The sequence below is a fragment of the Achroia grisella genome, unplaced genomic scaffold (genome assembly GCF_030625045.1).
Source record: "Achroia grisella isolate CSIRO2021 unplaced genomic scaffold, CSIRO_AGI_Agris_v1 utg780, whole genome shotgun sequence".
In the NCBI taxonomy this organism is placed as follows: domain Eukaryota; kingdom Metazoa; phylum Arthropoda; class Insecta; order Lepidoptera; family Pyralidae; genus Achroia; species Achroia grisella.
Window position 1 is genome coordinate 7695979 of NW_026713020.1, and position 13679 is coordinate 7709657.

Consider the following 13679-nt stretch of genomic DNA (forward strand, 5'->3'; position numbering starts at 1 on the left):
ATGAAAGTTTGTATGAAACTGTCAATTTTAAACCGATCGGGCTGAGACTTTGCATGCATAAAGCTACTATGACGTAGGCACCCCCTAAGAAAGGATTTTGATAAATTCCACCCCTAACGGGATAAATTAACGCGAGCGAAGCCGCGGGCAAAAGCTAGTATTATAATAATTTTAATGAAATTCATTTTCTTTTTCCTTTGGCCCAAGTGTTGTACATAAAATATATCTTATTATTTAAATAAAACAAATAAATTATATGAGAGGCTTTATTAAAAATACATAAATATTTACAACTAATCGTAAACGTTAAATAAATTTACATCACCTAACCTATTAATATCAAATTATACAAAATGACGCGTAAAAATTGGTAAGCAAATTTACCACTCATACAAAAACAATTCTGGACTGTTTGTACGAATGAATCTCAGGATAACTATTGTCTATTACCATTGTGTTTATTGTCTATATTTTGTCTATGGACTACTTCAGTTCAGTCGGAGTTAATCTCATCAGCCACTTGTTGCCATTTCGCCACTAAATTTGACACAGACTTCTGTTTCATGCCTATTGAAGACGATATTTTGACCTGTAACAATCATTCACAATTAAGCATACGTCCCGCCGTATGGTGATCATTAAACATATATTATCAGCGCCCGACTTTGTTTGCCGTTCTTTGAAATAGAGAATAGCTTGTTTTTCTGGTGTGAAACATTATATCAGGATAATATAAAAATGATTTACTTCGATTGTAGTAAAGTGCAATGTGGATAGTCACTTCAAAGTTTATTTACCCCCAGTTCGGAATTACCCCAAAGATAAAGTGAAAACCTAATAATTTACTTAGTTTGTGGTAAAGTGCAATGTGGATAGTCACGTCAAAGTTTATTCGTTACGCCCAGTTTGGAATTACCCCAAAAATGAAAGTGAAACCATAATAATTTACTTAGTTTGTGGTAAGTGTGCAGTCACTCGAAAGTTTATTTAGTTCGGGGTTACCCCAAATTAAAAGTAGAATCAATCAGCTAAAATTTGTTACGTGCAAAACAAAAAATACTCCAGTTAGCTACTTCAGTTGAGAAGAACTGGCAAGAAACTCAACTGGTAATTTTTTTAAATTAATTCATTATTATTTAAAACTAGCTGTTTTGTCTGCGTGGAATTAAAATAAAATTTCTAAAATATAAGTAACTTAAGTTAGCATAATTACAAGATAATATAAAAGACTGTACCTTAGACTTTTTCTTGTTCAGCTTTGAATCCTTTTCCTTCTCTTTATTTCTTTCCTTGTCTTTCTCTTTCTCCCTCTCCCTTTCCCTTTCCCTCTCTCTAGCTTTATCCCTTTCTCTATGTCGTTCCTTATCCTTGTCTCTGTCTGTAGGCGGCAGCGGGGGCAGTGGTGGTGGCTCCGGTGACTTGAGTGGTAAAGGTGCCTTTTCTAATTGCGCTATATCGTTGTAGAATGACAGCAATTCATCACCTATTTCTTGCTTTATTTCCTGAAAAGATATATAGATATTTATTTATTTATTTGCTTCAGGCAACTTAATATTTTTATATGTAGAATAAGTTATATCTATATAACTTACGAACTAACACATATAAAATCATAATATGATTTTTAATTGTATGAGAGTATACTCTCAGAAATATTTTGATTTATATATATATATTGTTTTTTTTGTGGAGAAAATAAATATATTATGTTACTATATGTATCATAGTTAGAATATATTATATGTACCTATACAGTTATTCCGAACTATGTCCGCATGGAATTAAACTTTTTATTTTACTTTCCATGCACACTCTTTCCTGCGTGAAAGAGCGTACGTGTAAAGGCAGCTGTTGAGTGTAAAACAGTGTTCCCCAACCTTTATAGTGCCATGGCCCACAATTCTTTTTCCCCTCCCCCCTGTGTAATATATGATACATAATTTATAACATTAAAACATTTCATTGCTCACTTAAGAAACTTAAATAATAGTTTGTAGGAAGAAATATTTAGGTAATTATTAATAAACATTTAATGAAAAATATTTAATGTAATGTAATGTAATGTAATGTAATATAGTTAGAAGAATACATAGGCTATATTTTTTCTTGAAATTTGACCCAGCTAGTCACAATATCATTTTCGAATTGTGTCCCCTTAACAATTATATTGGCTCTCTGTGGGAAGTATTAATGTGGTGTGGTGCAAGTTACCGGCGGCGGCGGCGGCGGGGGCGGCGGCGGAGGCGGCGGCGGCGGCTCGTCGCAGCCGGGCGGCGGGGGGTCGGGCCACGCGGGCGGCGGCGGCGTGCGCGGGGGCGGCGGCGGGGACTCCTGACAAACACAGACAGACTATTCTAAACATTATATATGTGTAGCACTACACTTTCTACGTGGGCCATCTTTAATCCTTACTACTTCCTGGAATTCTTATCGCACGGCCGTGTAACATTAGCGACGCAGCTGCGCGACCTTCAAGTTACCTGCAGCGGCGCGTGTAGACGACGTGTAATTTTGTACATAAGGTGGAAACATTTCAATAAACACACCCACTCCGATCGATCCGCCGGCCAATTCAAGCTGGGATCAAAATTAAGACGACCTGATCCGAGATTCCAACTCCTAGCGTTGCCCTCAGACTAAAGTCGTATCCATCAGAGAGGAGTTGGCATTCAGTCGCTCCGTAAGTCCTTCCGCGGGTTTGGATTGCCAAACTCGAAAACTTCTAAGATGGTGAAGAAAGTTGTTTTATGTATTTTAGTAAGTTGCTGCGATTCAGAGGGTAAAGGGTATAGAGACAAAATAGAATATTTGAAAAAGAACGATCCTATCGACAGAATAAAACCAAGTAATTCTTAAAAAATGTGTGACAACCTATGAACATATTTAAATCAAAATTTAGATTTAACATCAGTTCGAAATTACCTCTAAATCAAAGTGAAAATCTAATAATTAGCTTAGTATGTGTTTAAGTGCAATGTGTACTAGTCTAAGCCCCAGTGCGGAATTACCTCAAAGTTAAGTAAAAACCTAAGAATTTACTATGTTCGGAGTTACCCCAAAATAAAAGTTGTGTAAAAATTAACAATCGCTCACATAAAATGTGTTGTGTTATATGAACAAATTCCAATTTCAAATATATCTAAAATCCTACCTCTGGACCAGGATGCGGCGGTGTGGTGCAAATCTCCATGTCCATATTAGCGGTAGCGGGGTATTCCCACTGCACGAGACCGTCCGCCTCACGCCGGTAGCGGTAGCGGCCCTCCGACCTGCGATATGACAGACAAACGTACAAATACCAGTCTTGCAGGAGGATAAAAAAATGCCCGATGTTGTTAGTTAGACTTTGGAAACCTCAACAGTGCAATATGGGTAGGTTATCACGTACAACGGCCCAGATCAGAGGCTGATTGCGGAAAATAGAGTCCAATTAACAGTATATCATCACATGAGTAGCTTATAATCGAAATTAAAAAAAAATGGAATAATATTAAGTATATTAACTAAATTATTGAAGTAAGTGTCATTTTGCGTAAATAAATTTCTCTTGACTCTATCGTAGTCAGATTGCCGAAGAGTCAGCATAAGCTTCCAATCTATATTCAAGCCAATGATGATGCCTCGTTCAGAAGCGAAACACGTGTCGCAATATGGGTGTAGACACAATAACTTGGAATTTGATCACTAATAGAAAAGGTAACGCGGTAAACGGTAAGGTGATCTCAAACAAGGTACTGGTAGCGGGATTAAAGAAAATAATAATCATTAAGTAATGAATATACAATATAGAAAGAGTGAAATATTAATTATTATATTTATAATTTCTATTTCTTTCAAATATAAAATTGTTATTTTTACTAATAATACTAATCAATTTAAGCTGAAATAACTGTGTATAAGTGTAAAATTTTATAACTACACTTTTTCAGACTACTCTATTAGCCGCAGTTGGGCTTTACAGCTTCACCGGACGATAGGCTCGAGCGCAGATGGGCATCTTTCCGCAGATTCCAAATCTGCGGAAAGACATGGAGTAGCTGAAGGCCAACTCGTACGGATACGACTTTATTCTGAGACGCCGCTAGGGGATCGAACGTCGGCTTAATTTCGATTTTTGAATTGGGGTTCGGTCGAAGGGGCGACTGGGGGTACATTTGTGGAGGACCCGGTTGATTGCGCGGTTTGGTGTGGTTGAGATCGTCGTCTTCGCCGGCGAGGACGGTGTCGTGTGTGTGTGTGAAAGTGATATCGGGACTAATTTTATTAACGCTTTTCGGTTACTCTACACTTGACGTTTCCACAGACAACTAATAACAAAAGGCTCACTTAGAAACTAATGAACTGTATATTACTGTGCATACTTAAACCCTTGTTCACGAAGTGTATCTTCTACATACATAACAGAATGAATATTGAATGAATGCAGAGACAATTACGTGCCCTATATCGGTAACAGGACCCTCATACACGAGTTGGCTTGCGTACAAACCAATTCAAGTACAGTCCCAGCGTTCTGGAAAAATCAAAGCATAACATCAAGAATATAAAAAAGAATTAATTAAAAACATATTCTCTCACCCAACTCCTCGGCGCGAAGCCAGCCATGCGTCGAACGGTTGCATCTTGATCTTCCTTTTCCTTCACGTCTTACAACTAAAGTTATGGATATTGATGAATGGTATTGAACCATTATTGAAACATTTTAGATGTTATGTTATAAACAAAATTGTAAGCAATACAAAGAAACTCAAGTTGCAGCGTGAAGACTTTTATTTCTAACAGGTACTGATCACAGTGATATCACAGATTACAGAGTCATACAGTCATTTCAATGATAAAACATAAAATCATCTAACATCAAGATAAAAATTCCTCAATATCTTTAATTATAATTAAGTTAATATTGCATAAATATTTATATCAATTATACACTTGATATTAGATTTTTTAATACACAAAATATTTACAAATATTTCTCTATCACAGTAAACAAGAAATATGAAAGTAACATGAGTACTAGTCACATAATTATGGTATTCAATATAAATGGTACCATATTGACATAATATTTTTAAAATTACCATTTTTTATGTGGCTGGTGTATGAATAAAGTTTATAAAAATATATAGAATGTTGTATAAAATTGGTGTACTTATGACAGATTTACAATTTTAAATGTAAATCAAAGTATTATCACAATAATTCTTTCAGTACATTATCAGTGATAAACTTATTATTTCTGGTGACAGTGTTGTTCACTGTCAGTAAATAATAAATGTTATTTAACCATTACAAAGGTTAATTTTTAAAAATCAAATCAAATCAAATTTCGCGAATATTCCATGCGTCCATTAATAAGTAATCGTCTCGAATTTGGATTTACCCAAAACACCCACATCACACCCAAACTGATCACAGTTACCCCGAATGAGAGTCAGTTACACCGCGGTAAATAATCGTACTGCGGGATCTATCCAAAACACCGTCTATTTCACTTCGTGTCCCCCAAATATATCAAACATAGAGAAACGGATCACAGTTACCCCGAGTGAGAGTCAGTTACACCGCGGTTAATAATCGTACTGCGAAATTTATCTAAAACACCGTCTATTGCACTTCGCGTCCCCGGACGTATCAAACATACAGAACTGATCACAGTTACCCCGAGGGAGTCAGTCACCCCGCGGTTACTAATCGCAGTGCGGGGTGCGGGACGGGCGCGAGAGTGGGCAGCGACGGGCGGTAGAGGTAGAGAGCGGACGAGTACCTCAGGAAGGTGCAGGTCCAGCCGGCGGGCGCGGCGGAGGCCTCGAGGCCGGCAAGCGCAGTGCCGGCCGCCCGCGCCCAGCGCCGCCAGTACGACCACGACAGCGCGCCTGCGCGGAACGCCGGCAACAGCGTCTGAACACAATGGTCAATTACACATCATTAGGTTAAATGGCTTTGAAATAAATTGTTCCAAACCAATAAGAATATCTCACAATAACTGAACTTAAGGTGTATCTTATGCTACGTTTACATTCAGCTGCTTCCCCTGCCACTCGCACTGCCGGAAATATTGCCGGGCGACAACTGAGCGAGAGGGCTGAATGTAAAAACACGCTGCCACTCGCGCTGCCAGTCCTTTGACTCGCGCACGAAAAACCGACGATCAAGGGAGCCGGGCAGCGCGAGTGGCAACGCCAATGGCATGGGAAGTGTTTCCACTCGTGTTTACACTCTCGCGCTGCTCACTTCCCTGCCCACTCGGGCTGAGTATAAATTGGGCATTCCATTCAATTATTCTTACATAGTTTTTTTATATATATTTATTTAATTAATTAATCTTTAATACTCAAATACAATACAATACATAATATACATATGGCGACATTATTATGACTAAATATAGTATGTGCATTATTTATAGAATCTTTTATAGGATCTTTTTATCCATAATAGACTGACATGAACAATTATTTGAACTCATTTATTGAATAATAATATTGTATCGCAAAAGTCAAATAGCTGTAATTTTTCATTTATAGCTTTATTTTTGGTTTACCATTCTCGTACATGGCATTTACATTGTATTAATATCTTAGAAAAAATAAAACATAATTTTGAAAAATAAATTGTTATAAAAAATTACCTGCATTTGTATCAACATCTCTTGCACCGGAGACACCTGACATGGTTGGACTTGGTTCAAATACTTCAACTTGGCCTCCACCAGTTCAGTCAGCTCGTCCAGGTCATCATCCTTCTTCTCTTCATTCAACGTCTCCCCTTTCGTGAACACCAAGCCATTGCCATAACTAACAGTACTCTTTGAACTAGTTTCACTTTCATCTTCTTTACTAAATCCCAAGCCAGTTCTCTCACTAGAGAAACCTTCAATAAATTCTGAATATTTTGTAGTGTACGCTGGAGTTTCTGAAACAGTAGGTTTCTTACGCTCTGGGAGTACAGAGTTGGATATTCTTAGTTTCTTTCTAGTAGTATTTTCTATATGTTCATTTGAATCCATTAAATATAAATTTACTGGTTTCTTCTCTACTGGCATTGGACTATCAGGTTTCGCTTCTTTATCAAGTCCATTCTCCTGTATATTCACTGCACTTGGAAATAAGGGTGAAATTTCTGTAGCAATAACTTTCGCGCTTGGGAACAATGGTTTTATTTCCTCTAACGGCGGTGTACAAGTACCGCTGCGTGGTGAATTCTTCCTACTACTAACTTGAGATGATGGTGTATCACCATCAAATATATCACTGGCTCCACTCTTAGACTTTACTTTTGGTAATTCTTTCTTTTCTATTTCTTCCAGTAAATCATCTATATTTGTATCCATTGTGGTTTTGCTATCTCTGCTATTTTCCTCTGTATAGTTCGGGGAAGCTATAGATTTCGTTTCGTCGGATATAATCTTTTGGAGATCACTAGGTATCTTGCCGCCAAGCTTCTCTAACAGTTTTGCTTTGTCTTTTAGTTTATTTAGTAAAATATTTTCATCTTGACTGTCCTCGTCGTTTAGTTTTGGTTTAGTAACCTGTATAATATAAAAAAAATCTTGAAATAATTGAATTTCATCATCATCATCATCATCGCACGGAAGAACTGCTGGACGTCCCCCAAAGATCTCCACTATCAATAATTGAATTTACATTCTACAAATGTGATACAATATGAACTATAAAATTGTGTGATCTCAACAACCTATAAATCTAGCATATCATCAGAATCAACCTACATACGGCAAAGATATAGCAGAAAGCACCTCAGATTGAAAACTTAACCATCATAGTGCTTTATAACAGATCTAAATTCGTTGACATCAAAAGAATTGTACAAAGAAATGTGTGAATTCATCATGCAAACAAAATGAAGAATGAATTCACACATATTACATAGGATAATATGAATTTATGAAATGTATATCAATTAAATATGGGAAAAGGTGATGAAGAATGAGATGTCAATAAAATTAGTGTTATTCTAAGCAAATATCAGGCGCATCTATCATCATTGGTGCATTACAGAACCCAATTATCAAATGTAATTGGAAATGTGTGTCTATTTGTTACTGTTTTAACTCTTAAATTCAGAATTGAAATGTTAATATCGATAGTATAACAGGGATGGAAATTGTATAAAAATAAACCGTAAAAGGGGCAATAATTAATTTTCAAACATTTTTAATAGACTGTCTAGAATTTACAATTTACAACAATTAATCATTACATAGTATAAAACAAAGTCGCTGTCGCTGTCTGTCCGTACCCATATATGCTTGAATCTTTAAAACTACGCAACTTTTGAAGCGGTTTTTTTAACAGATAGAGTGATGTACATGTATTATACATATAAACCTTCCTCTAGGTTTATATGTATAATACATGTACATTCGTGCGAAGCCGGGGTGGGTACCTAGGTCAATAATAAAATAATAGACAACAATAAATAAAATGTGTACATGATACAGTTTTTTTGGTCGTTTTATTATGAACAGTATATGTACATACATATTGTTTTTAAGGGCAGGGTATGTTCTTTTCTTTTGGAGCAATATTTTTGCTGTGTTGATGAATTTCTTAGCTAGTTGTAATTGTTACTAAATAAATATATATCCAATATATTTAATACTAGCTACTCGCCCAAACTTCGTCCGGGTGTACATGTATTATACATATAAACCTTCCTCTAGAATCACTCTATCTATTAAAAAAAACCACTTCAAAATCCATTGTGTAGTTGTAAAGATTTAAGCATACATAGGGACAGACAGCGACAGTGACTTTGTTTTATACTATGTAATGATACTATAATTACATACCTCATCTTTGTTTGAAGAGTTTCCTGCTTCTTTATCAGAAGACTGATGTTTATTTTCATTGACAAGTTCTGGCGGAAGCTCAGGTCCGATGGGAACAGAATAGTTTATATTTGGAGGTAAACTAGGTCCATACTCAACCACTTGCGGTTTAGGTTTCTGTTTCTTGGGCAAAGTCTTTGACACCTTGCTGGGTTGAGTAGACGGTTTTTTGACGGGACTCTCTTCATCGTTGGAGTCGGAATCTGAGTTATGGTAGGATGTAATAAGTTCTATTTTCCTGTAACAATATAGAATTTAATATAATATTGTACTCTTAATAAATAATTTTGACTGACTCAATAAGTACTCATAAAAATAAGAAAATATTATAAAAAGTCCCTCTTTTTTATTTATACTTACTATTTATTTATAATAATTAATGCGAAAATAACTGTTGTCTGTCTGTCGCGCATTCATGCCAAAACTACGAAACCAATTTAAATGAAATTTCTTACAGAGATAGACCCTGAGAAGGGACATAGGGTTGAGAGATGATATGAATGGTTATATATCGTCATTTTTAAAGTCAATATAAATATACCCTATTTATTTATATACCTACATATGAATACAAATACGGTACATACACCAAAATAACATTTTTTACAATTTTTGTCTGTCTGTTTGTTCCGGGATCTCTGAAATGGCTGGACCGATTTTGACGGGACTTTTATTGGCAGGTGATGTAATAAGTAGTAACTTAGGCGACTTTTATTTTAGAAAAATAAAGTTAAATTCCATGCGGACGAAGTCACGGCTACAGCTAGTTGTGTAATATATGTAAATTAAACACATAACTTACTCTTCATCATTATTAGAATGCTTCCGTTTTATTGCTTTGGTATTTTTATCTTTAGTGGTGGCGATAACACTTCTTGGTGCGACTTTAGTAGGACCTTTCGATGCACCTTTGTGCTGTGCACTTTGTTTCTCAGCTAAAGCCTGTTGATAGAGTTGCCATTCTTCTGCAGTCACCTCTGCTGACCCTAAAATAAGAATTATAGTTATATGAACATATTATGAAGTCATACGACCTCGATGGTCTAGCGGTCAAGCACACCGCTTTACGACCGATGGTCGCGGGTTCGATTCCTCGCACGCCACAAACATTTGTATCCATGAGTATGATTGTTTGTATCTGTCTGGGTGTTTTCTATGTATAATTTGTATGTATTTACAAAAAAAAAATATCTATGTATATGTATCAGTTATCTAGTACTCATAACACAAGCTCTAGCTAGCTTAACTTGGGTCTAGATGGCGCTGTGTGAATTGTCCTGAGATTATTATTATTTTTTACAAAAGAAATCTCATCTCCCCTCTTAAGGGAGGGGGGGATGGCAACTTACCCCCGGCACAGTCGGCCGGGGTTCAGGGCCCCAGGGAGAGAATTATTATTATACTATTATTTTATTATTATTTTTTATTATTATTATTATTTTTTTTTTTTCATTATTTTTTCTCGACTTTCGCCGGTAATCTTGTTATGTACGGGCCTAAGCCAAGTACATAACAATGTTCTATTTCAGGTGGATATACCATAATACAAATGTAGGCCTAATCTGTCTGTAGAAACTTTCTAACAATGCGGCATGTGTTTAGAACTACAGCACCTAGAACTATCTGTATAAGTCTGTAGTATTTTGTAAATGAATCAGCGTGGAAGACGTCCACTGCTGAACAAAGGCCTCCCCCAAAGATCTCCATGACGATTGGTCCTGTGCTGCTCATATCCCGCGCCTTCATGCAATCTTGACCATATTGTCGGTCCACCTTGCTAGAGGCATTCCCATGCTGCGTCTTCCGGTCTGCGGCCGCTACTCGAGGACTTTACTGTCCCAGTGCCTTGTAACAAATGTTTAAACCTTACCTGCAGTATTCATGTGCTGCTGTGCCAACTTGAGGGCGAGCAAATACTCGGGAGGCGCCTCCCATGTCACAACGTTGGTTTGCTGGTTCCAGTAATATGTGAAGCCACTGCTCTCGTCGTAGCATGCTGACCATGCTGCAATTTATTTAATTAAAAAATTAAAATAGGGCTAAGCAACTGAGAGCTTGATAGCGATACCTGAGAGAGATACAACACATTGAATGTTGGTAAAGGAATTCAAAATGACATCTTGTTCATTTAGATATTTATACTGCTTAACATGTTTATCACCATAAATAATATCAGAAGAATTTTCACCTAGGCTATGGTAACTTTATTAGTTAAAAATTTATCAAAGAAACTTAATGTATCACAGAATTCTTTTTTTTGCCAAAATTCCTGGAAAAACACTATTTTTTATATCACACATATACTGACATGGCCCAATATTAAAACTTTTTTTTCTACAAGCCTTGTCAGTCTTATATGTCTGACGCATCCAAACAAGATACAACAAGTATTAACCTGTTGTTTTGAACACCGCACCTTCTACCAAATCGCGTATGTCAGACATATATGTCTTACATGGCTCATGTAGAACTTCTTAGCGTCAGAACCATATGACTGACATGGAGATTAACATGTTAAATATTAAAAAAAGACACATAAACATACTAGCACAAAGAAAATAAAATAGCTTTAATTATAGAATTCTCAAGTTCTATTGAGCAAACTAGATATTGCAAAATATTTGAAATAATGGATTAATAATTGCTTTGAGTCATGCAATTATCATTAAGAAATTTTAGATAGATATCCAGCAACATGTTCATAACCTTATTTTATACTGTCTGCAATCTTTTTCTGTACAAATTACTTATTTATCTCGCTTCAGCTTAACTTGAATAAGATGGCGAGATATTGGATGCCCAAGAAAATGTACCGTTTTATAATGTACACTAATTACTTCATCAACAAAATACATTTTACTACTACTAACTTTCGTAAATTAATGTTTAGTTTTTACTTACGACAATATTGTACTGGAGCGGGGTGAATGGACGCGGACGCATGTGATACCATCGAAGGGCCTTGAAAAGCTGCATTCTTCATTTTAACATCATTTGCCGACTTTACTGGAGATACAGCATCGTCGGAATCCTCATCGGAATCCCCATAGTTACCAATTAAGCCGGCCAAAGGGTTGGCCATTTTGTGAATAACATTAATCACAATGTATGTTTCAATACGGTTATCTTTACACAGTAGTACAGCTAAATAGAAGTTACAAAGAACAAACGTTATACTTAGATAGAATATTTGGATACTACACTATACTTTGAAGGATAGAAATTATCAATAAATTATATTTTTCTTAAAAATATCACAGCACTACATCAACGGTATTTGAGAAAAAATATGTCTGCTCAACAAGCTGTCATCTCAGCGTCAGCAAACAGTATGTTAAAGTTGTCAGTCTTGACTGTCAGTCTTCCTACAAATCTGTCAATCAAACCTTTTTTTGGTGTTTTTTTAATATCTTTACGACTTCGGATACTTCGTACTGCACATATTGTTATCAACATTGTTACTATTTACTACTCATTAGGCAATAGCTACAAATTGGTAAAAAAACACTTCGGTTCACAAAGTATTTAATTTCAACCAACATAATTGTACAATATTTTGTTTTATTACTATAATATGCATAATAAAAACGAAAGTGAGTTTGTTTCATTTATTACCTTACGGTTTACTAAATCAATATGTGTATGCTATTTTATTATTCAACATTTTAGATGAAAAAAGTATAGATATGGGGTTGCCAGGTGCTATAAAAAATATTTTCATCCTATTTAATGTAAGTCCCAAGAATAAAGTAAAAAAATAAAACAGTAATATCGGTTATACAAAACAGTTTATTATTTAAATATGTCTACATTGTAAACTGGTACAAAACATTAAAAAAACATAGCTTTCGATTTAATATAAATAATATCTACATGACATATTATTTATTATTGTAAATAGACTTAATAATAGGTAAATATGGTATGTAACAATATATTAAAAATACCTATTTTAATTGGGAATAGATGTCCATTGCAAGCACATCTATTCTAAAAATCTATTTTAAAGTAGTATCTATTTTAAATTGTACAAACATCACTAAAAATTATATATTATTTATGGACAATGGTAACCATCTTATAATTAAACCAACATGTTTATTTAATTAGGTACTTATTGCTAATATTTAATATTAAGATACATTAAAGAAATTATTACTAATATTAATATTATACTAATTGTGCATGTAATGTGTTTTCAAAACATTTCAGAACAGGTTAAGGTCGAGTGGCACCCTCTTTGTTTTTTTATACTACGACGTTGGCAAACAAGGATATGACCCATACGATGGTAAACAGTTACCGTATCCCATGGACGTTTGAGATACCAGGGGTGTCACGTGCGCGTTACCGACTCTTAAGAAACCTTAATATACTCTTCTATAATATACATAGAAAATACCCAGACCGATACAAACAATCATACACATGAATACAAATGTCTGTGCCGTGCGAGGAATCGAATCCGCGACCATCGGAAATAAAGCGGTGATCTAAACCGTTAAACCACCGAGATATTCGCGAAATAGAGTTTTGTTAAAGTTTGGAAGCCTACTGTTGACTTCTCGGCGTAGTGTTGCCTGTTCGGCGTAGTGTTGCCTGTTCGGCGTAGTGTTGACTGTTCGGCGTAGTGTTGAGTCCTAATTTAGTAGCCGAAGAGTCAAGACAATATTAAGTAATGAAATGGACTTGGTGGTTGGTAAAATTTATGTATATTTTTTTCATTAAAAAATATATACATAAATATCTTAATTTTAATATGAAATTAAAGAAATTAACTATAGCCTTAACTAAGAGGCGACCCGACTTAAAGTGGGGCAGTGCT

The 13679-nt window shown here is 35.5% G+C and overlaps 1 protein-coding gene across 1 annotated transcript; it reads right to left on the bottom strand.

The window, feature by feature from the left end:
* Positions 1–266: 266 nt before the first annotated feature.
* On the bottom strand, positions 267–12128 carry LOC131851085 (formin-binding protein 4-like). The gene is made up of 10 exons (XM_059201513.1): positions 11756–12128; positions 10725–10859; positions 9657–9840; positions 8816–9092; positions 6632–7531; positions 5768–5901; positions 3152–3269; positions 2212–2331; positions 1236–1502; positions 267–589 (listed from the first exon to the last, which is right to left on the bottom strand). Exons 1-10 carry the CDS (start codon positions 11934–11936, stop codon positions 494–496), a joined length of 2412 nt encoding a protein of 803 aa, XP_059057496.1. The 5' UTR covers positions 11937–12128; the 3' UTR covers positions 267–493.
* Between the last annotated feature and the right edge of the window lie 1551 nt (positions 12129–13679).

Bases quoted from the DNA above. Each gene is read 5' to 3' on its own strand.
- LOC131851085 (XM_059201513.1), bottom strand. From the start codon at position 11,936: ATGGCCAACCCTTTGGCCGGCTTAATTGGTAACTATGGGGATTCCGAT. The intron at 10,860-11,755 runs GTAAGTAAAAAC...AATAAATTGCAG, and splicing joins CGCTCCAGTACAATATTGTC to CATGGTCAGCATGCTACGAC. The intron at 9,093-9,656 runs GTAAGTTATGTG...ATATTGTTACAG, and splicing joins CATTCTAATAATGATGAAGA to GAAAATAGAACTTATTACAT.